General features: G+C 57.5%; 6 protein-coding genes across 6 annotated transcripts; 2 read left to right on the top strand and 4 right to left on the bottom strand.

The window, feature by feature from the left end:
• Positions 1-404: 404 nt before the first annotated feature.
• UV8b_01324 (uncharacterized protein) lies at positions 405-1,283 on the top strand (the record flags this gene model as incomplete). The annotated part of the gene is made up of 2 exons (XM_043138822.1): positions 405-655; positions 860-1,283. The coding sequence occupies 2 exons, from the start codon at positions 405-407 to the stop codon at positions 1,281-1,283; spliced, it is 675 nt and encodes a 224-aa protein (XP_042994756.1).
• A 573-nt stretch (positions 1,284-1,856) lies between these two features.
• UV8b_01325 (uncharacterized protein) lies at positions 1,857-2,780 on the top strand (the record flags this gene model as incomplete). The annotated part of the gene is made up of 1 exon (XM_043138823.1): positions 1,857-2,780. One exon carries the CDS (start codon positions 1,857-1,859, stop codon positions 2,778-2,780), a length of 924 nt encoding a protein of 307 aa, XP_042994757.1.
• Positions 2,781-3,084: 304 nt separating this feature from the next.
• UV8b_01326 (uncharacterized protein) lies at positions 3,085-3,889 on the bottom strand (the record flags this gene model as incomplete). The annotated part of the gene is made up of 2 exons (XM_043138824.1): positions 3,085-3,587; positions 3,715-3,889. 2 exons carry the CDS (start codon positions 3,887-3,889, stop codon positions 3,085-3,087), a joined length of 678 nt encoding a protein of 225 aa, XP_042994758.1.
• A 558-nt stretch (positions 3,890-4,447) lies between these two features.
• Positions 4,448-5,755, bottom strand: UV8b_01327 (uncharacterized protein; the record flags this gene model as incomplete). The annotated part of the gene is made up of 1 exon (XM_043138825.1): positions 4,448-5,755. The coding sequence occupies one exon, from the start codon at positions 5,753-5,755 to the stop codon at positions 4,448-4,450; it is 1,308 nt and encodes a 435-aa protein (XP_042994759.1).
• Positions 5,756-7,120: 1,365 nt separating this feature from the next.
• Positions 7,121-7,636, bottom strand: UV8b_01328 (uncharacterized protein; the record flags this gene model as incomplete). Its single annotated transcript, XM_043138826.1, has 1 exon — positions 7,121-7,636. One exon carries the CDS (start codon positions 7,634-7,636, stop codon positions 7,121-7,123), a length of 516 nt encoding a protein of 171 aa, XP_042994760.1.
• A 1,788-nt stretch (positions 7,637-9,424) lies between these two features.
• On the bottom strand, positions 9,425-11,184 carry UV8b_01329 (uncharacterized protein; the record flags this gene model as incomplete). The annotated part of the gene is made up of 2 exons (XM_043138827.1): positions 9,425-10,905; positions 11,037-11,184. The coding sequence occupies 2 exons, from the start codon at positions 11,182-11,184 to the stop codon at positions 9,425-9,427; spliced, it is 1,629 nt and encodes a 542-aa protein (XP_042994761.1).
• Between the last annotated feature and the right edge of the window lie 9,616 nt (positions 11,185-20,800).

Raw genomic sequence — 20,800 nt, forward strand, 5'->3', positions numbered from 1 at the left:
GGTATCATAGGAGAATACCAATCCGATCCAACTTGTAGTTCCCAAAGTCGCAGGTTCTGTTTGTCAATTTCGGTTGCCATGTGCTGGGGTTGACGTGAAGAGGAGGAAGACGGCGGCCAATTTCTCGTCGTGACATGACATGACAGCGGGGTTGACAAGTTGCGAGGTTGTAGCAAGTACCGAACCCCCACCAGGAAATGGCTGAACCTACACTCTCTCTGCCTGCGTCTTTTTGACTCACGCAGCACGAAGTCTGAAAGTTGGAAACAGCCGGGCAAGCATCGTCTTCCCGGCCCGTTTAATAGCAGCACAGTCTCCATCTTGCTTCGCCCATATCCAAGCCGGCCAGCCCGCAGCACAGCGGGCTGACGTTCACAGCGAACTGACGTTGCAGAAGAAGCAACATGTCCCACTGCCACGACGAGCATGTTGGCCACGGCGGCCATGGCCACGACGAGCACGACCACTCAGACGACGTGGCGCCGGCGTTGCAGTCGTCCTTGTACCAGCAGATCAACTTTGACGAAATCACCACGCTCAACGAGTCGACAAGGGACGCCGGAAAGGCCGTTGTCAAGAAGACGTGGGCTGAGAGGCTGGATCCAGAACCGGAACTGGAAAGTGATGCCGACGAGCAGCTTCTCATGACGGTGCCGTGAGTCTCGATTGCTTTATGGTGTGTTGATGTCTGCCAAAAAGAAAAGGAAGAAGAAGAGAAACAGAAAGAGAGAAAGAGAGAGAGAGAGAGACACATACACACAGAGGGAGGGAGAGACATACACACACAGAGAGAGAGAGAGAGAGGAACGATGGGGTGAAATCCCTGCATCGCGGTAGACGCTGACAACAACCGGAGCAGATTTGCAGCCCAAGTCAAACTTCACTCCATCCTCATTCGCACATCGCCAGCTCTGTCCGCCCCCAAGACTCTGCACCTGTACATCAACCACGACAACCTCGACTTTTCGGCGGCAGAAGAGCTCGACCCGGTGCAGAAGCTTGAGCTTTCGCAGACGTCGGAGGTGCAGGAGATTCCGGTCAAGAGAGCGCTCTTCGGCAAGGTGCAGCGCCTGGTGCTCTTTTTCGTAGACAACTTTGGACAGGGGGACGAGCAGGTCTCGCGGGTCAGCTACGTCGGGTTCAAGGGGGAGTGGACACGCCTGGGCAAGGCGCCTACGAGCATCTTGTACGAGGCCGCGCCGCAGCCGGGAGATCACAAGCTCAAGGGGACGAGCGTCAACGAGATGGGGAGCGGGATTGGGGGGAGGGGCCCGGGGATGTAGCTGGCGGGTTAGAGCAAGTCAACGAAAAACACGAGCATACCCATACCCCTTGGCCTGTTGCCATGCGTCCCGGGGTGTCTCGTTGCACCTCAACACGGGGGGGGGGTACGCCGTACGGGTTGGTTTGTCTGTCTGCGTCAAGTTGATGGTGATTCCTTGGTTCCGTGCAGCGGCAGCCAGCTCGGTAAGCCTCAGAAGTTCAGATGGGTTCTCGGTGGGGCCAGCGTTGCGGCGCAAACCCGACGTATAGCCGAGCCGAGCCTGAGCCTGAGACTCCGTCGTCCGTCGCCCCCAAAATTTCACAGGAATCAACGACCAAACGACGACAAATCGACAAATCGGCAAATCGACAAATCGACAAACGACAAACGACACGCAAAACATCCATCGAAAGTCGAAAGAAAAAAAAAAAAAAAAAAAAAAAAAAAAAAAAAAAAAAAAAAAAAAAGGAGACAACGAAGCCAGCCCCGGACGGCCATGCCACCCCGTCTCCCCTCGAGGGCTGCGGCTTTGGCCCGGCCATCCGCGCTCCTCGCCCACAACCCCCCCCCGCGCCGCCTGCTTCTCCCCGCCATGGTGCCTCGGCGCGGCATACGATACGGCTGGTCCACGGCACCGCCGCGATCCAAGCACCGACGCTTCAACCAGCCCAACTCGGGCCTGCCCGCCCTCACGACCGGCCCGGCAGCCGCGCTGAAGCGGCGGGAGAAGACGACGCCCCTGCGGGCCGGCGTGCTCGCCACCAAGGTGGGCATGACGAGCACCTTCCAGGGCAAGACGCGCGTGGCCTGCACGGTCCTGCAGCTCGACCAGGTGCAGGTGGTGGCCAACAAGACGAGGGCGCGGCACGGCTACTGGGCGGTGCAGGTCGGCGCCGGGTCCCGGCCGGCCAGGAACGTGACGAGCCCCCTGCTGGGGTACTACGAGGCCAAGGGCGTGGCGCCCAAGCGGGAGCTGGCCGAGTTTGCGGTCCGCGGGCCGGAGGGCCTGCTGCCCGTCGGCGCGCAGCTGCTGCCGGACTGGTTCCAGGTCGGCCAGTACGTCGACGTGCGCGCCCGCTCGCGCGGCATGGGCTTCGCGGGCGGCATGAAGCGCCACGGCTTCGCGGGCCAGGAGGCCTCGCACGGCAACTCCAAGAACCACCGCACCATTGGCACCACGGGGCCCTCGCAGGGCGGCGGCAGCCGCGTCCTGCCGGGCAAGAAGATGCCCGGCCGCATGGGCAACGACTGGGTCACGGTGCAGAACCTCAAGGTCGTCCGGGCCGACGCCGAGCTGGGCGTCGTCCTGGTCAGCGGCGCCGTGCCCGGGCCCAAGGGCCGCACGGTCAAGCTGCAGGACGCCAAGAAGCGCAAGCCGCCCGCGCTGCCGCACCGGGAGAAGGCGCTGAGGGAGCTGAACGAGAGGCATCCCGACGCGGACGCGCAGCTGCAGGCGGCGCGAGAAGCGCACCTGGAAATGAAGGAGCGGCGACGATCCAAGCCGGCCGCGTGGTGATGTCTCGCACGAATCCATGTCGTGAGTTTTCTTTGGCGGGAGGGAGCTTTTCATTCATGCTTCCTATCCGTCATGGGAGGGAGGTTTCATTCATGCTGCCTCTCCATGACGGATAGGAAGAGGCTTTTTTTTTTTTTTTTTTCACATTCGTCTGCTCCTTTGTACTGTATAGAAGCCCTATGAAATGTAGCAAAAATTCACCGTCCACTTCTTCCTCTTCTTCGTTTCAATCCCCTCGTATGGCCGGCCTCGTCCCTTGACTTGCCCTCTCCATCCTCACAATTCTGACCCTCCCACCCGGGCTTCACTTGTTCAGCACGCCCTGCTGCCTGAACCCCCTCAAGGCATGCGCATCCACCACGTCGTCGACGCCCTCCAATCCCGCAACCAACCCATCACCGCCCAAGAGGCCCTTGAAGGGGTCGCCGCCCTCCAGCAAATCCACCCACTCCCCGTCCTGGGTCGTCAGGCTCCACTCGGTCGTCTGGAACAGCGACCGCGAGCCGGGGCGATGGCTTGCGAACCGCATCGTGGCCCAGCCCCGGGTGCCCCGAACCGTAAAGTGGATGTTGATCCGCCCTTGCATCTGGTTCATCTCGCCCCCGATCCACGGGATCTGGTGCTTGAAGTAGACGTCGTCGCCGAGGATGTCCCGGGCCCGCGCGTTCTTGCGCAGGGCGTAGAGCGTCGAGGCCACGACGGGCGACGACGTCTTTTGGTAGTTGAAGATGGCGACGGAGCAGACGCCGATGATGGCGAGGAAGACGGGGAGCGAGCGGCCCCAGCGGAATCGGACCTGGCTGACTTCTATGGAAGGGGGGTGGGGGGGGGGGGGGTAAGGAAAGAGAGGCGAAAGAGGAAAGAGTCAGCAGCGGGTTAGTCTCGGCAAATGCGGATGCTTGCGGAAAACGCTTTGCAAGGGAAGGCGAGATACCGGGCAGTTGGCGATCTGCGCGTCTGGACAGGAGCGGGCCGTCGCCGGGTCTGGGAGCTGGCGTTATCCACCGTTGCTGGAGGCCGGTGCGGCTGGCTGGGCGGGACGAGGCGGCATTGGGTTTGCGACGGCGCAGCGGAGCCGTCAATCTGCGCTGGAGGAGTTGGGACAGCATGGCTGTGGAAGTTGATGTGATGATTTGGGGGGGGGGCGAGCGAGATTCGGACATGTTTTTCAAGGCATCGAGGATCGAGGGCCGAGGGCATCCGGGGGGTCAACTGGTCTGGTGGGGCTCTTGCCAGCTGCAGCCCACCACGACCACTGACTGACTGACGTCTTTTACTTGACTCGCATTTCCGCAGTATTTCCACAGGAGGTCAACTTGCAGCATCTGTCAGATCAAAGGGAGCATACGCTGCATCTGGCGCCTGTTTGGAGAACATCACAGATGGCAAAAAGCAAAAACCCGCTTCGTCCCGTCATGGCATTTCTCATACGGTATATCCGTGGTCCAACATGACCTCGACCAACAAACCCGTCTTTTTGTCCCCAACACTCTCGTGCTCCCTCCAGGCACCCCTGGTGGTGATGAAAGATGGGAAGAGAAGAGAAACGAAAAGAAAAGGGGAAATTAAAAGAATTTGCAACAGAAACGGAACCAAGAAAGAAGAGGAAGAAGTAGGAGAACCAATCGACGACCGACTGGTTCGAACCCCGTTGGCCCACCGGCCCTTCATCTTCTCAGGCCTCGCCACGGCCCATCATTCTCCCTATCCTCCCCATAGGTAAACTTTGCCGGGATCACGGGCACGCTGGGAATCCCCATATTCACATCAGGCACTACGCTCAGCACCTCCTTGTCGACAGTAACCACCGCCGGCTTGCCGGACCTCAGGTTCCGGGCACTAGTCGGACGCTTGATCCTGCGGCTCGCGGCTCCGTGCTGCTGCGCGTCAGCCGCGTCAGCCGCGTCAGCCGCGTCGGGGGACAACGGCCCCTTGTCGGCAAGCTCGACCGGCTCGCGATGCTCTGGCTGGCCACTGGCGGCGTGTGCGCCCGCGGACAGACTTCGCCGCGCAGCAGCCACGGCAGCGCGCATGTTCTTGCGCGAGGCGACGCTCGTCAGCTTCGGGAGGGAAATGTCCCGCGCGGCAGTTATTCGCAGGCGTTTTGGGAGGAACCGATGAGCGAGCGTGGACTCGTCTTCTCCGGCATCGTGCTGGGCGGCTCCTTCGTTGTCGCTCTCGTCCGGCACGTCCGACGCTGCGCGCTTGGTGCCTCGTGACGAGGCGGCGCTCATGGGAGAGCAGACGGCCGAAGCGGCGGCGCACTGACGGGACGGAGTGCAAGGGTTGCCGCCGTGGACGACGCCGCTGCCGTTGTTGCTGCTTTCGGCGCTCGGGACCGGCGACGTGCGGACGGGAGCCAACGGCCACTGGGGATCAAGGCCTTGTGGATGATGGGAAGTGGCTGGTTGATGATGATGAAGATGATGATGATGATGAGGGGACGAGGAGGAAGGAGGTGCGTGGCGGGTAGACAGTACGGCATGGGATGAAAAGAAGCCAGAGGCGACGAGCTGGTGATAGTTGGCAAAGACCTCGTCCCTGGTCGGCCGCTCCTCGTGCCGGAGCGCGTGCGGGCCATCCCTGGCGCCAGTCCTTGTCCCGCCTGACGGGGACGGCGCGGGCTTTGCTTTCCCCCTCGCATCTCTGTCGTCGTCCCTGCGGAGCCGCAGCCGTTCTCGCACGCCCACCCACATCTGTCCAAATATCTTCATTCTGCCTCCCCTCGACGACGATTTCTCCTCGGCCCCATCCCACAGGCCGCCGAACCGATGCTCCTCGGCGCCGCCGCAACCGCCGGCAGCGGCGGAGAGTCGCGCGTCGAGCTGAGCGCGTCTTTCCAGCGCCGCCCTCTCCAAAGACCCCAGGAACTGAACCGGGGGGGCAGCCGAGGCGCGGTCGTTCATGGACCCTTCCTGGAACCGGCCCCGTTGGGCAAGCAGATGGGCAGCGGCTGCTGTTCGCGGAGGACCCATGGCGGAGGAGGTTTTTCTTTTTTTTTCTTTTTTTTTTTTTCTTTTTTTTTTTTTTTTGCGCGCGGTCAACTTGTAGAGTCTGCGAGGAAAGGTTATTCTATGCGGCTCCCGCGTGGCTTCTGTGCGTGTGCGTGTGCGTGTGCGTGTGCGTGTGTGTGATTCTGCGAGGTGCTTGAATTGTTTTTTTTTGTTGATGGCTTCATCAGGGCCGTGGAACGGGGCATCCGGCGTCTTTGAGCAGAGGCACCCGCAGGCATCCGCAGCTGTCACGAGTCAGGCAGCAACCGGTTCCTTTGGCAAGGAATCGTGGTGGAATGCTTCGTATTGCCCATGGCTCGGTCCAGTCTGGTCTGTTTTGTTGTTGACAACGGCCGCTAAAGCAGGCCGCGCCAACCCACCAGCAACAACTCGGGGTGCCGAATCAAACGCCTTGTCGTAAATCCGTTGCCCGTTGCCCGTTGCCCGTTTGCCGTGACGGCAACGCGCCCCTGCGCCCGCACGTGACCTCACCACGGCAACCACGGACGGGAAATCCCCTTGACAAATGCACAAGCTGATGGATTACTGCCTCATTAGGCAGGAGGCAGGTATGTACATACCTCCCAAGGTAGTATGCGGTACGGTATGTGGGTATCTAGGTAGTATATTAGGTACCTACTTCGGTACCTGGGTAGGTAGTATGCATGCGCTGGCCGCTGCACACCTCATGCAACGGCATTTCTGGGCATTCCATGCAAGCGCGTCGGGCCGCTTCCCCGGTCTTTGTCGAGCACGCCAGTGCAGCCAACAAGGACTGACGCCCGATTCGAGGGCTGCGAGTCTATTTTCTCAGTTGGTTCGCAGACGACGCCGTACCAGGGACAAGGATCAGCAGAGGCCCAGCTGCCAGACACCTATACCTGGGTACCTACCTAGGAGGTACCTACCTCTTTCCTCTTTAGGTTAGCTACCTCCTAAACGGGACGCTTCATGTCGCCCTTTTGTGCCTGACAGCTGTCACCAAAGTGCCAGAGCAACAAACATGTTTGTGTTTATCAAGCTACGTTCCGAGACACATAAACGCCTGGCTGAGCTCTTGTGAATGGCCTTGTACGATGTCGACTCGGAATCGCATTTGTTCGTTGCGCTCTTCTTTCCTCCCCCCAGGCACGCTTTGCTTCTGTGAGGCAGGTTCGATCGAATCTACTCCACCACGTACGATTTCACCGGCACGTCATGCCGCAGCTAGCTGCTTACGACGAATGAATGAATGCCATCCTTGATTCACGCGCATTACACTACTCTGTTAAAAGACTCGGCGTTTTGCCAGCGCTTGACCAAGCCAACCCCGGCCGATTCCTGCTCAAGTCCCAGCCATTCCATCTCTCAAGACGAGTAGAGCCGAATGACCGTCTGCAAGTTATTGTCGATCCTAGCAAAGGCAGCCTGGCTCGCCGCCTTCTTGCCGTCCGGAACAGCGGCCAGATAGATCTTGGCCAGCGCCGAGAAGCCGTCTTGCAGAGCCTTGACGACGGCCACCACCAGGGCCTTGATGGGCGGGATCACCCTTTCGACCTTGGGCTTGACGGCGTAAGCAATCTCGAGATAGTCGTCCAGCGTCTTGGCCACGGCGTCGAGAGCCGCCTGCCGCTCCTGGAGGGTGGCATCGGTAGGCGTCGTGGACGGGTCGGGCGCTGGGGTTTGCGCGATCGCGGTGGCCAGCTTGCTCGCCTGGGAGATGAGCGCCACAGCGCCCGTGTAGTCCCCCGTCCAGACTCTGATTCCCTGATTGATGGCCGCGTAGGCATTGTTGATGCTGTTCAGGGTGGCGACCAGGGGGTCGGCGTCGACCGCGAAGACGGAAGCCGCGAGAGCAACAGAGCACAGTAGCTTCAACTGCATACTGAAGAGAGAGAGAGGGGGCGGGGAAAATGGGAGACGGTATTCGATTTGGGCACTGGCGAAGAAGCAAGATGTGACGAGGTGGTGATATGGGGCTTGGGACGAAAGCCGGGCAGCTGCGGGACGTCTACCGCCTTTTATGCCTCTCGCCACGGCTGCCAAAGCTTCCTGGTCCACGTCGACTCGCACTCGCCCTCGTCTTGGAACTCGGATGAATACAATTACGTACAAGAAACCGCGCTGTCATCCCCGTAGCTGACAAAAGTGGTGTTGCCGAACCGTCAATCTCTCTCGATCCCTCACCCCCACGGGACACCGATTCTCCAACGGGAAACAACCCTCGGGCGCAGCTTGTCGAGGGCGTCCCCTGGGTTCGATGGTGGTATTGGCGCGAGATCCACGCCCGGCCTCTATCCAGTCGCTCCCGAGTTCTGCTCGAGCATCTTTTCTACTTCACGAAAATAAAAATTGCATACCAAGCAGGAGACTGGGCCCGTCAAGCATCCGCCCCATACAACGCCCCCCTGCGGGCGAGCACTTGGAGAGCCGAAGAGCCAATGAACCCGGACCCAGCCCTCGGCTGGATCTCGCTGCACCAATGGCCATGGCTTTGGGAGACGGTGTCGCGGCAATCCCACAAGCTGGCCGTCAGATATATCGGCCGACGGCCGTCAGCCGTCTTGTCCGGGCGCGCCACACTGCCTTGGGTTTGCGTCCCCGTCACGTCACCTACGAAGTACAATCGGGGGAGAAATCACCGCCCCCACGGCCCCCCATGGCCCGCCGGTCGAGCTGCCGCTCTTGCCGTTCCAGGCGCACACTGCATTGGGGGCTTCGCGCCTCATGATGCGAAAACGCCTCCTCTCGACGGGAAACACCAGACCGCGCCCCCGTCGAGATATCCAGCGTGACTTTCGGCCTTTGGAACCTGGATGGAACATGATCCTCATATTTTTGGTTACCCTCTTATTCTATTGGCCCCTGGGCGGCGGCGTGTTTCTCCATGCGCGGCTGCCAACCCATTCGCCATCCACTTATCCACGAAACGTATATAGGCTCGGGTATAATCTCAGGGAATCAACTATCTCCTGCATCTCACTCGGTTTCAAGTGACAAGTTCTTCAAAACATCACATACGTTGCCAGTACTTCCTACCGCCCCATCCGACACAGATCTCATGAAATGAAAAAAGTATTGCGGCCGACCGCGACGAAAAAAAAAATGTCGCCGCAGGCCACGTGGCCGTCACAAACACCCGTGGTTGCCATACTTTGCACGGCGCGAAAAAAAAAAATACGAAGAGGAAAAAAAAAGTCCCATGTCCGTACTCCCGAAACCAATATCTATAAAGCGTCAAGTCAAGTACGGTACTTGTTGCTGATTGAAAACGGGAAAAAAAATATACGAATGGAAAAAAAGGGGAAAAGAATGAAGGGAAAAAAAAAAAAAAAAAGGCCTGTCGAACGTAATGGTAAGTGGAGAAGACGACGCGGTAGAACTCAAGGCGAGTTCAACTCAAGTCGGTAACATCGAGGTATCGAACGTGAAACAGCGCGGGATATGCGGAAGAAACTCGTGGAGAAAATGAAAACACAGCAGGGAGAATGGACTAGTTGCTCCAGGCGCCACCGATTCCCTGTTCCCAACATATACAGCTCGCAACGTCGATTGCTGACGCCATGAGCGAGATAAAAAGTATACAACATCAAATGACCAAAGGTCGAATTCCAGAGGCAAGCGAGGATACTCTCACTGTCACTGTCGTGGGGATGGGATTGCTTTCGCGAGTCATCCTGCAAAGACATCGGAAAATTGATTAAACTGCACAAACTCGACTTTGCCATCGGCGCGGGTATATAAACCTTGATCGGGGTCGGGTGTCATGCCCTGAATGCGACGACATTCCGTATCATGCCGCCGCTGACAGTTATATACTGGAAGGGAGATGTGCGTGAAGACGTGGTCATGTTTCCGCTTGCCCCCTGTAGGTAGGGCCGGAGGCGGAGGAAGCGGCTCTGTTTGCGCCTCAATGGGAGGGAGCGGGGGAGATGGAGACACCAAAGCCGCAATCTTGAGCGGGGCCAAGGACGATGCGCATGTCTGGCGAGGCGGCTTTTGAGGCGGCAAAGATGCGAGTGAGTAGTTACGCTGGGGCTCGCGCCCCGAGGTGCTGTCGGAAACGGCGGGTGATGTTGGTGCGTGATAGGTGCAGGCCACCTGTTCATATGACGACTCTCGTTTGACACACGGAGACGAGCAAGGAGAAGGGCATGTCGAGCTTAAGCTTCGTCCACGCTGGGGATAACTGTGCTCCGACTTGATGTACGGCGAGGATAGAGCAGACGAATAGTGCGTCGTCGTCGGCAGATGCGTACTCGTCTGGGGCGGAGCAGGATACTGCCGGTAGGCATACTGAGGAGTGGCATGGTTTGCATGGTTTCCTCCAAACGACAAATGACTCCCACGGCTGGGGGGAGGGGCGTTGTAGCCAGGCGGCGGCGGATGATGCGAATCCACGACGGATACTCGCCTCGGCGTATCTGCCCCGTAGGGAACACGTTGCTGGCTCGCGTTGCTGCCGTTGCTGTCGTTGTTGTTGTTGTTGTTGTTGTTGTTGTTGTTGTTGTTGTTGCCAAGAGACCGAGTGTGAAGGCCGTGGGGTTCCTCTGAAGCGGGTGTAACGGTACGGCGGCGATAATCGTCTTCTCTTCGGTCATATCCGCTTCCCTTCCCGTCGCGCTTTCTCATTCGAACATCTCGCCGGATTCGCACGCGACAACCTTGGTCCGCAACGGTTTTGCTCAGCTGGGTGCTTTCCATCAACCCGGGGAACTTCTTTGCGCTGTAGACGTTGAAAGGTTGCGTCTTGATTTCCATCCGCCAGTCAACACCCGGGGGTAGATCGGGTTCTGCAGGTTCCAAATCAAAATCCTTCTCCTCCTTGGTCGTCTCGAATAAGCTGAATGACAGGCGAAAGTATCCTTCGTGTCGTACAGAAAGGTCGGGGAATATAAAATAGCCAGCTTCGGCAGGACGATCCAAGTAAGCCATGCCCGATGCAGGAACACCAGTCAGTATGGGAGGGTTGGTGGCTGCTGTGTTTTGAACGCGACCGTGAGCCATGACACGAGCCTGTTCCAGGCTAGCGTACAAGAAGAAATTAGCATTGTAGTCGAAGGTGACGTCCTTCCCTGCCTCGACAGAAGGGCCTTCGATGATGCGCAACTCGACGACCGGCGGAGGATCGACAGGTCGTCTGTCACTGTTCGCTGTGTCGCGTATTAGCAGGCAAATCCCCATCGCGTCGAAATCTCCATACCATGTCGGCATCGCGAAAACTCTTTGGAACTCCAGGTGCCTGTGATGCACGCATCGACGGGTGCATTTTACGGATGCGTACCTTTCATACCCGAGCCACATGCCCTGGCTCGTTCTGGCTGCTGCAAAACGGTCAACTGATACCAAAGGCTGCGATTCTCTTTCGTGATTCGATGAATGCGCACTGATTCGCGCTGGGCGTTGGTGGGACTGGGAGCAGTGGACGGCATGCTGAAAATTGGTAGAGAGAATCCAAGGGTGGTAATTTGGAGACGGGGACGACGAAACGGTCCGGTTGGAGTCAATTCCTGTACTTGCAGTCCTTCTTTGTCGGTGGAATTAGTACTTGTCAACAGGTTTTTTTGTTTTTTTTGGGGGGCGTTGGACGTCGCAAGAAATCATGGGCAGCAGGTAACCTTGCTGATGCAGGGCCACCTAAGCAGAAGTTGTGCTGGCTATGAATTTGTCAAGTTCAACGACGGTGAGAGGACCAAGACTTGGTTCCTGTAGGGAGTGACTAGAATTGACGTTGGAAGACGCTGAGAGATGGAAACTCACAATTTCCCAGCACTCGGGCCCGGCAAACATGAGACAACCCTCGACTAGACTCCAGACCAAGCACCGTTGGCTGGGGAGTCGCGAGAGAGCAAGCTTGTCGATTGTTCACAGACTCGGTGTAACCATTCATGGACAGGAATATCTCGACGACTGGCCTCGAGCGAAGAAAGGTAGCGGGCAAAGCAAGGGATGGAAGGGATGCCCAAGTGAGTGCAACAAAAAGCTTGTCGAGGTGGGTTTGCAAAAGAAAGGAAGGGAAGGGAGATGCAGCACCAGGAAGACGGGACAAGCCAGGACCAGACCAGGTTGACAGGAACGAGATGCCCGGGGGGGGGTGGGGGAGAGGAGGGTGGGGATTTTGGGGGGGGGGCGAGTGAGGGTGCCGCTAGTGCGTAGGCAGGCACTTGCTTGCCTTGGCGGCAGTCTGGTGCATCCCGATGTAAGCGGACGCAGTGGACGTAGTGGCGGACATAGTGGCGGACGTAGTGGCCGCAGTGGATGCAGGGGACATTGCAGTGGTGGATGGAGCAGTTGGATCGTGGATTGTTGGGGCGGTGGGGGGGGGGGGGAGCCAGCACTTGATGGACCCGGGGCCAAGGACCGGGCAAGGCCAGGCCAGGCAAGGCAAGGCAAGGCAAGGCAGGGAGGCCAAGGGCAAGCGCAAGCGCAGACGCAGACGCAGACGCAGGGTTTAGCAGCAATTGAATGGCTGTCAACTACTGGCTGTAGTACCGTTGTGCCCGTTGTACTGGCCGGCCTGTCAAAACCTGGGCACCGGGGGGAGAGAGGAGGGAGGGGGGGGACAGTAAGTTGTCTGGTACCTAACAGTAATGAGTGGCGCTGGGCGGTGCGCCTCTGGCAATAGAAGCTGGGTTCCCCGATGCTTAAAATGTCAGGTGCCTACGGGCAGATGGGTAGGTACGTAGATGTAGGTACCGAGGTAGGTATCTAAGGCTGGTAGGGTCAATCACGAGTGACTAAGTTGCATGGGCTCACTGGGGTGGGGGAGGGAGGGCTCGTTGGTGGAGATGGTGGAGAGGGGATAGGAGAAATTACACAAAGTTGACCCGTCTGCGCGGTACTCCGGAGGCTGCACACATGTATGTACCTAGGGCCTAGGTGCCTGTCTCGGGTTTAGGAGGGTACGTTGGGTCTGGTAGTTCCTCTGCTCAGGAGTCAGGCCACATGTTGGTAGGCGACCGTACGAATCAGTAACTAATAAGTAAGTTGACTTGACGTTAGCATACCTCCGAAGGAGTCGGTCACTGGGTGGCTGGCAGGCTTACAAAAGGCCGAGATTTTTGGTTCGCCATACACTGAGCGTATCAGGGACAAGCCATCAACTCCACGATGATTAATGCGACCTGTCAAAAAGGGCAATCAAATGTGACATACGCCCAGATAGATTCGCCGAAGGGCTCGATTTTGGAAGCTTTGTTTTTGTTTTTATCTTTGCCTTTATTTCCTTTATTGCACTCTTTTTTTTTTAAAAAAAAAAGTCTCTCGTGCGGGAAAAAAAAATAAAAAAAAAAATAAAAAAAAAAACCCCCCGCGACAAGTCTGTAGATTTCAATCAAGTAAAAGTGCCGCAACATCACGATATAATCCTGGCGCTTTGCCGGTTTCGGAAAAAGATCTGCGCTTCTAGTTTTTAAATCAAATAAAATCCCCCTGTCCACGACGTGGTGCGCTAAGCCAGGGCCCTCCACGCCCAAGTCCGTCAGATGGCGAGACGTAAATAAATCCCTGCTAAATTAGCTGGCGAGAATCCCTCATTCCGCCTGCCCGCCTGGCTTAGAGTCGCATTTTGTCCAGAGTCAGAGACGCCGAGATTCAGAGCCTTTGCAAACACCAGGGGGCTTCCCGCAGGGCTTCCCGTAGGTGCATCGGCTGGCTGACAAGGGTCAGAGGGGAAACCAGGGAAGCTGGTGAGAGTTTCAATGTCGGATTTGAAAGTTTGTCAAAAAGCAGACAATAGGCCCAGTCGCTCTTTCCCGACGCCGACGGGCGCAATTGAGACGCACTAGTAGCCCCGAGGGGCTGGTTCGCCGGTTGGGAAAGCTGGGTTTGGGGGCGTCAAGTGCAGATGGATGGATGGTAGACTGATGACTGATGACTGATCATTGTGCAAGCGAGCGAGTGCGGTGCGGGTGCAGGCTTGGGCTTGCGAAACCTCCTGGCAGAGAGAGAGGCATGAGGCATGTGCGGCGTAACAATCAGCTCAATGCAACCTCCAACGTGCACAGCTGCGTGCGACCTTGCTTCCCAAACCAGCTTGCAGTGGTGTGCAGGCCCGGCAGCACCAATAGGGTTTGAGTCAATATCACGGACCAGTAAGACAAGGCATGCTAAAGGCCGGGCTCAGGTCGTGGAGGACGGTGGGGCCGCTCCAAGGCAAGGAGGGGGGTGGGGGGGGGGTAAAGGTGCGGGTACCAAACTCGTGGGAAGCAACCAGGTCTGATGAGACGGTTGAGGGACCGAGGGGCGCCGGAGGATCAGGCTATGTCTCGGCGAGTTAAGAGCAGCCCTTGCGCTGTGATAGGTTACTCTTCAGCACCTACCAAGGCATCTGGGTCGCTGGGGTCGCTGGGGTCCGCTGGGTGCGTCTGGGTGCGTCTGGGTGCGTCTGTATTGCCAAGGTTGCCAAGGTTGTCAACGTCTCGACCGGGATTGCGTTGAAAGAAGACGTTTTGGCACGGATATCCGATTCGCCTTCCGCGGTGCTCGGTTCTCAGTGCTCAGTGCTCAGTGCTCAGTGCTCAGTGCTCAGTGCTCAGTGCTCAGTGCTCAGTGCTCAGTGCTCAGTGCTCAGTGCTCAGTGCCCAGTGCCCAGTGCCCAGTGCTCAGTGCCCGCAATTTTGCTGAGGAATCAAGGAGGATAGTTGACAACTTACAAAATCGGAACAGCAGGCCAGGAATGCCGACACGGTCACACGAAAATTGGGAAAGTTTGATTACGTTGAACGGGAAGACCATGATGGATGATGAAACAAGGGGGGTTCGACAGGGATGGTGATTACCAGCCCTGGGGTACTGGTAGGGTAGGTGGGCTGTGGCACTCCGAGGCAGGAGCTGGAGACGCGAACCAAATACAGCAGAGCAGGCAGGATGGGAAGGGACGATCTTGATTGCCCCGGGCGCGGGGGTTGCTGAGTGCCTCGCTTGCGCTGCACGGAGCACGAAGCACGTACCAAACAGTACAGCACAGTACAGCACAGCGCAGCGCAGTACAGTAGGTACTGTGGGACAGTCTGGTTGCAGAAACGCCCCCCTCGTCTCTGTCCGAGTCTGTGGGTGCGCACTGCACGCTGCAGGCTACCTACCTCAGTGCGACTGGAGGCTTTAATCAATGTCGCCCGGCGCTCCGCGCTGTGCTTGCGTTGGTTGTAAGCGGTTTCAACCCCGTGCCAGGAGGTAGGTACCTGGTACCTTTGCTTGGTTGTCGTACTCGCAGGTGCCGAAAGTACACGCAAGTCCCTCGTCTTGTTTTGGGCTTGCTTGCTTTTTTTTTTTTTTTTTTTTTTTTTTTTTTTTTTTTTTTTTGCCGTTCTGCGAAAGTACGGACTATGTCCTTCTCCACATCACCGGGCATCTCGCATCGCTTATTTTTCCAGGTCAGATAATAGCCGATCCGCTCAGTTGTCCTAGACATGTCCGAGGCATGATAATGCAGCCTGCAAAGCTGCAAAGCAGCAGACCCTCGCCATCGCGCAGCTCCGTATCGCGTCGGGTCCAAGGAGTCACGACCCAGTTGGCGCTCGAGGTACGGAGTAGCTGACCGTCTGGACATCAGCGTGGATTGTGCGCTATACGACCGACGTATTGGCATGCGACGTGTACGAGATGGCTAGGCTAGTAGCGAATAGCCTCCTCAGCCGTCAAGAGGTACATTGCAGGTAACTAGACCCAAGCTGCTGGGGGATTCGAATGTTTGCGACTGCCTTTGGAGGTAGGTACCTACCTCCTAGAGGGTGGCTGAAGGCTGGAGCGAGCGTGAAGCTAATGAGTAATCGCCCAACCCGCCCTTGCGCTACGATACTTCTAGAATGCTTTTAGTGCTTCTAGAGCTGCATGGGCAGCCCATCCATGGCATGATCCCGTCGTCATGCTACCGAGTGCGGATCGCATCATCGTACCTGACATGGTGCCTCCAGCAAACAAACTTTCCAGCTTACCAGATCCCACGGGGCAGCTAGTGGCTTCACCATCAGGAAGCTTATTATGCGGACACTCCTGAGTCCTGTGCTCCGACAGGCGTCGGATCAGCCCACTCTTGTTATCTCTCCCGTTACCTGTCTGACGAGGAGACTTGTTGGGGCGACGAGGAGATGGCAGGACAGACGCGACACGTATACTGGACGAAAGGCCACACAGATGGCGGATGGATCGCGAGAATAAGTGACGCCACTTGTCAGTTTCACGGGGCAATATGCACTCCCGGAGATACTCTCTGGGTGTTTTCGGAATCAATGGCCTAATTAGGTAAGCGGCTTCCTCGCAAAATGACCGTCGCGACTCACGCGGGCCATCATGGACGATGGACCTCACCAGTACGGAGTATACATAGACCATCTCCAAAACGAAGCCCCCGGGGGAAGAGGGGGGGGGGGGGGAGGGGCCGAGATGGTTACCCCAGACAACTTGCTCTGAAACAACCAACCACGCTGCACAGTGTGCGCGAGCGATTCATCACAGACTACAGACTCCAAGGGCGGGCGCAGCGCAGGGCAGCCCCGACTCCGCATCGAAGCCGCGAGTCAAGGGCTCACCGTGGCTGGTGGGCTCGCTGGCATGCTGCGCTAGCGCCTTGCCGGTCCACTGTCACAGTGTTGCCAGCCCACAGTGCATAAAAAACAAAATCACCACAGCGTGCGACTTGGCGGCCAAATTTTCAAGGAACAGGCCGGGCAGATCAAAAGCCCAGAGTGAAACCTAGAACCTCCAGCGGCGACTCAATTTCCCATCCAGGCCTGGACAGCAGCGGCACATGACTAGAGCTTGGCCAACACCGAGCACTGTTCTGGGGACGGCGAGTCCGCTGTGTTGGAGACTGGATCAATTGGATATGCTTCATCACAGCTTTGCCTCGCGATTATATGCTCGAGTGCTCCTGTTGACATTTCTGTACGGAGCACATGCGGAGGACAGCCCTGCGTTTAGCTGGCCAGCTTGAGCGCTGCCAACACAAGTATGGCGAGGCAGTGGCAGGGGCAGTGGCAGTGGCAGTGGCGAAGTGCAGAAGTGCAGAAGAGGGAAGCGCAAAGGGACATAGTCATCTGTCAAGCTCCACCACAACTCCACCGCCAACTCCGCCAACTCCTCCACCATCTCCAGCACATCTACGCACCTATCTTCAGACCTACCAGAGGCCCCGACCCCGGAATCCACGGGCTGAGCGGGATGAGGTTCCCATCCTCGGCTGGGGAAATCAGCTCTGGGAGGGGGAGCGGTTATGGGAGCACCAACCATACTGGAAGCAAACAAACCAAAGACATTAGGACGCGGCCGGATGCCGAGCATAATCTCCAGTTTCAAACCCGTTGGGAAAATAAAGAAGAAAGAAAAAAAAGAGGAAACGCTGAGGAGACGGATGACAGGGCACCAATTCTCACGCGAAATAGTTGAAAGAATAAAAAAAAATAAAAATGGTGTGGCATTTCGGCCCTCGCGGTTTGGAAATGCAAATTGCCCCTGGTTCGTCACGCGTCTGTCTGTCTTGTTGTCTGGGGTTTATATTCTTTATGTTCTTTATATTTTTTTATATTTTTGCTCTATATTTCCTATTTTCGTCCCCTTCCGCCCCCTTGCTTCCCTTGCCCTGCCGCTGACCTTTCTCCATGATTCAGCCTGCCAGGAGCATTGCAACTCGATGGTACATGCGATTACGGAGCACTACCTAATAGAATCGCTTCGATTGCCGAGGGGTGACGAGAGACTAGTTGACCAATCGATGTCGAAATAGCTGCTGCCACGCGGCCAAGCTGCCACACCAGCAAAGCACCAGCAAAGCACCAGCGGAGCACCAGAGAGGCATACAAATCGACGGCTTAATAAAGAAAGTGCCAAAAGTCAATCCAACTTGGGGGAGGGCGGATTCAGCAGACTCGCCTTGGATATGTAAACCAAGGCTCGGTCGGATAGATGGATCGGATCGTTGAGTCAAAAAAAAGACATCCATCGGTACATGCGACATGATGCATGGCTTGCACAGATTCGACGACCTGTCCACTTCAGCAAAGCGGTTCTTTCCGCCTACCATCTTGCCTTTGGCCTTTTGCCATTGGCCGTTGGCCGTTGGCGAGTGGGCGAGTGGCATGGAAGCTTGAACCCGGGTCCCCGGGCAGTTTCCCGCTCGGAAGCACCAAGGGCCAAGGGGTCGTCAGGATCCAGCAGCGACCTAAGCCAAGCCAATGTGGCAACCCCGGTCGGTCGGCAAGGGTCGGCATGGGTTCTATTCAGAGGCACACGACTGCAACGATGTTTGGCATAGCCGTACAGTACCCTTGTCCACGACGGGCACAGTACTGCTGATGACAACATCTGGCACTCGGACTGGACGTGGGTTTTGTTTGGGCAAAGTCGCGCCTTGGCTGACCAGTGACCCAAGCCGGACTCAAGACCCTTGCCGGGTTTATGGCCAACAACATGAACATGTCTGCGGATGGGCGCTGGCCCTGCTGCAGCTGGACCCCGGTGCCTCCCCCCCAAGCCATCTCCGGTGGTCGTCGCGGCTGACGACTGGACTCTCTCTCTGCCTGCGAGGCGAGGCTCGAGCCTTGCTTGCTTGCGACAACAAGCAACGGGCAGGGCAATCTCGGGCAACCCGCGGCCAGAGTCCCCTTCGGTAAAGCATCTCGGCACCATGCTTCCTAATGTTCCGTGCTCCCTGGATCAAAGTCGCTAATTACGCATGCAGTTCGTGTGGCCTGATCCTTTTTCTGCCCACGTCGGCCTTGCAGCATGGGGCCCAAATCTGGTGCGACGCCAGCCGACCGACTTGTCATCACGTCACCCAAAGCGAAAGCGAGCTGCATCCAAAAATTGAGGCGAGGCGGCACGGCACCAGACATTAACACGTCTCCCCAACGGGGGCCACTCTTGCCCAACCCGGTCATGGACGGATTGCTTCGGTGCGTTTGCCTCGGCTCTCCTATGTATTAGGCCACCACCCAGCAACACCTTACCGAGTATTCCTGCCTGCATATCCGTATATCCATCCATATCCACCGCCAGTGAGCAGTGAGTGCGCCACGGAGCGTTATGCGGGCAGGCAGGGATCGGGATTTGGTATATCCGCCAAGCAGCAGCAGCCCGATGTTGTCCACAATTTATGCTGCCACTCCCAAACCCATTCAGGCCAACATCCATCATCCATCATCCATCCTACAGGGCCATGGGCACCCTGGCGCCCAGGCCCATGGGGATCGGCGGCCCACCAGCTAGCTATGTACTTACTACTATGGGACGCCCGGACCGATCACTGCAGTCATGCCTCTGCCCCCGTTGATACGTGAAACGGATGGGTGTGGACACGGTGAACACGGTGAACACGGTGGACACTGTGGATCCCTGACAGCTCGCGATTGCGTCGGTTCGTGACCATTTACACTTCCGAATGGCCAGGATGGCCAGTGACTCCAGTCATTCCCTTTTTGGGGTCGACCCAGGTGGGCAACCCGTTGGACGGCCTCATCTGTGTACGGAGTAAGGACTTTGAAACGAAGGAGTATCCGTGTTCGTGCAGCAAATGTGGTCTCTGTCTGATGCTGGCTTGGTAGCCGAGATGGGGATGCGTGTCCGCCCCCCCTTCCCTCCCACTTTCTCACGCGAACGAACCCATTGTCGCTCAGCCTCTATGCCGTAATCGCGACTTGTCTCTCTTCCCCCCGTATCACTTGCCATTGGAGCCTCTTGTCCAGCCGCCTTCAGCCATGAGCCATGTTGTGTTTCTTTCTGCTCATGTGTCTCCGTCTTCATGTCCGAGATGCGCCCTGGGTCGGCGCATGACTTTGAACCCTGCTGCGGGAGCGGGGGGGAAGGGGGGGGGGGGGGGGGGACGAGGCCCAAGCCGTCATCTCGTCTCTGGCCCGTCTCAAAAGGGTAGTGGACAGACGGGTCACAGGATTCCGGACGATGCGCATCGACTGACGGCCAGGCTTTGCCAGGCGCGTTGAGAGATGTCTTTGAGGCACATCGGACACAGGCATCCCATCCGTGTCTGAAGTTTGGACAACAGTCGGCTCCGCGACGACAAGGCTGGAGCGGCGCTGCTTGCAGCTCTTGGCAGACGGTAGGATTAGGAGGAAGCAAGGCTGCGTCGGGATACGAGACCACGGCCCTCGACTAGGCTGTTACTCGTTTTCACGCCAGCTCACTCCTCTTACGAAAGGCGTCATGTGGTGCGCTGTCCTTGGGACGGGGACGGGAACGGACCGCGCAGCAGCCGACGCTCAATTATCCCTTCATTTTGGAAAAAACAAAGTCGCGCCAGCGTCATGCCATGATCGCAGGCAATCTCGAGAGCACAGCGTGCATCCCCGTCCCGTCGTCTCTCTATAACGCTCATCATCCATCAGGGTAGGTTAGGTTGGGTCGACCGGCCGACCGGTCAAGCATGCCGTGTGAATGCACACCAACTTGTTGGACAAGCCGAGAAATTCGGGACTAGAGATTGAGCGCCATGACCTCCCCCCCCTCCTCCTCCCGCCCCCAAGAGGCTGTTTGATTGCATTAGCCTCGGTAGTCTGTCCGGCCGGGCTTCAAGAATCTCGGGACGAGTGCAAAGCCTTGTACGCGGGTCGAGTCGGTCGCCTGCTCAGGGATTTGACTCATGTCTAGGTTGCAGATTGACTTTGTAGCCCGCGCCGATATCCCGATTCGCTTTTCCAATCATCAAGCAGGGGGAACAGCCATTCTTGACTTGCCGCCACTACGGACTTGCTCACTCGGGCGAGTGAGCGAGTGAGCGAGTGAGCGAGTGAGCGAGTGAGCAAGTGATAGCCATGAGTCTGGCCTTGTGTGAGTGAGTGTGTGTGTGGGTTTGGGGGAGAAGAAAAGGGGGGGAATACGTAACAAGTCGCGCCTCCAGCCGGAAACCTGCCTGCCACTTTTTGTCTGTCTCGAGGCTGATAAACGCACCACAACAAAGCTGGTGAAGCCGGTCCCCCCGGCCCAACGACGGCAAGGCAACGCAAGAGGTGCGGCGCCCGAGGCTGAGGCTGAGGCCGAGGCCCAAGTCTGTCCAGTGTCAAGACGCGGCGTGACAAGAAATGCCTCTTGGGGAGCTGG

Source organism: Ustilaginoidea virens, chromosome 1 (assembly GCF_000687475.1).
Source record: "Ustilaginoidea virens chromosome 1, complete sequence".
NCBI classification, from domain to species: domain Eukaryota; kingdom Fungi; phylum Ascomycota; class Sordariomycetes; order Hypocreales; family Clavicipitaceae; genus Ustilaginoidea; species Ustilaginoidea virens.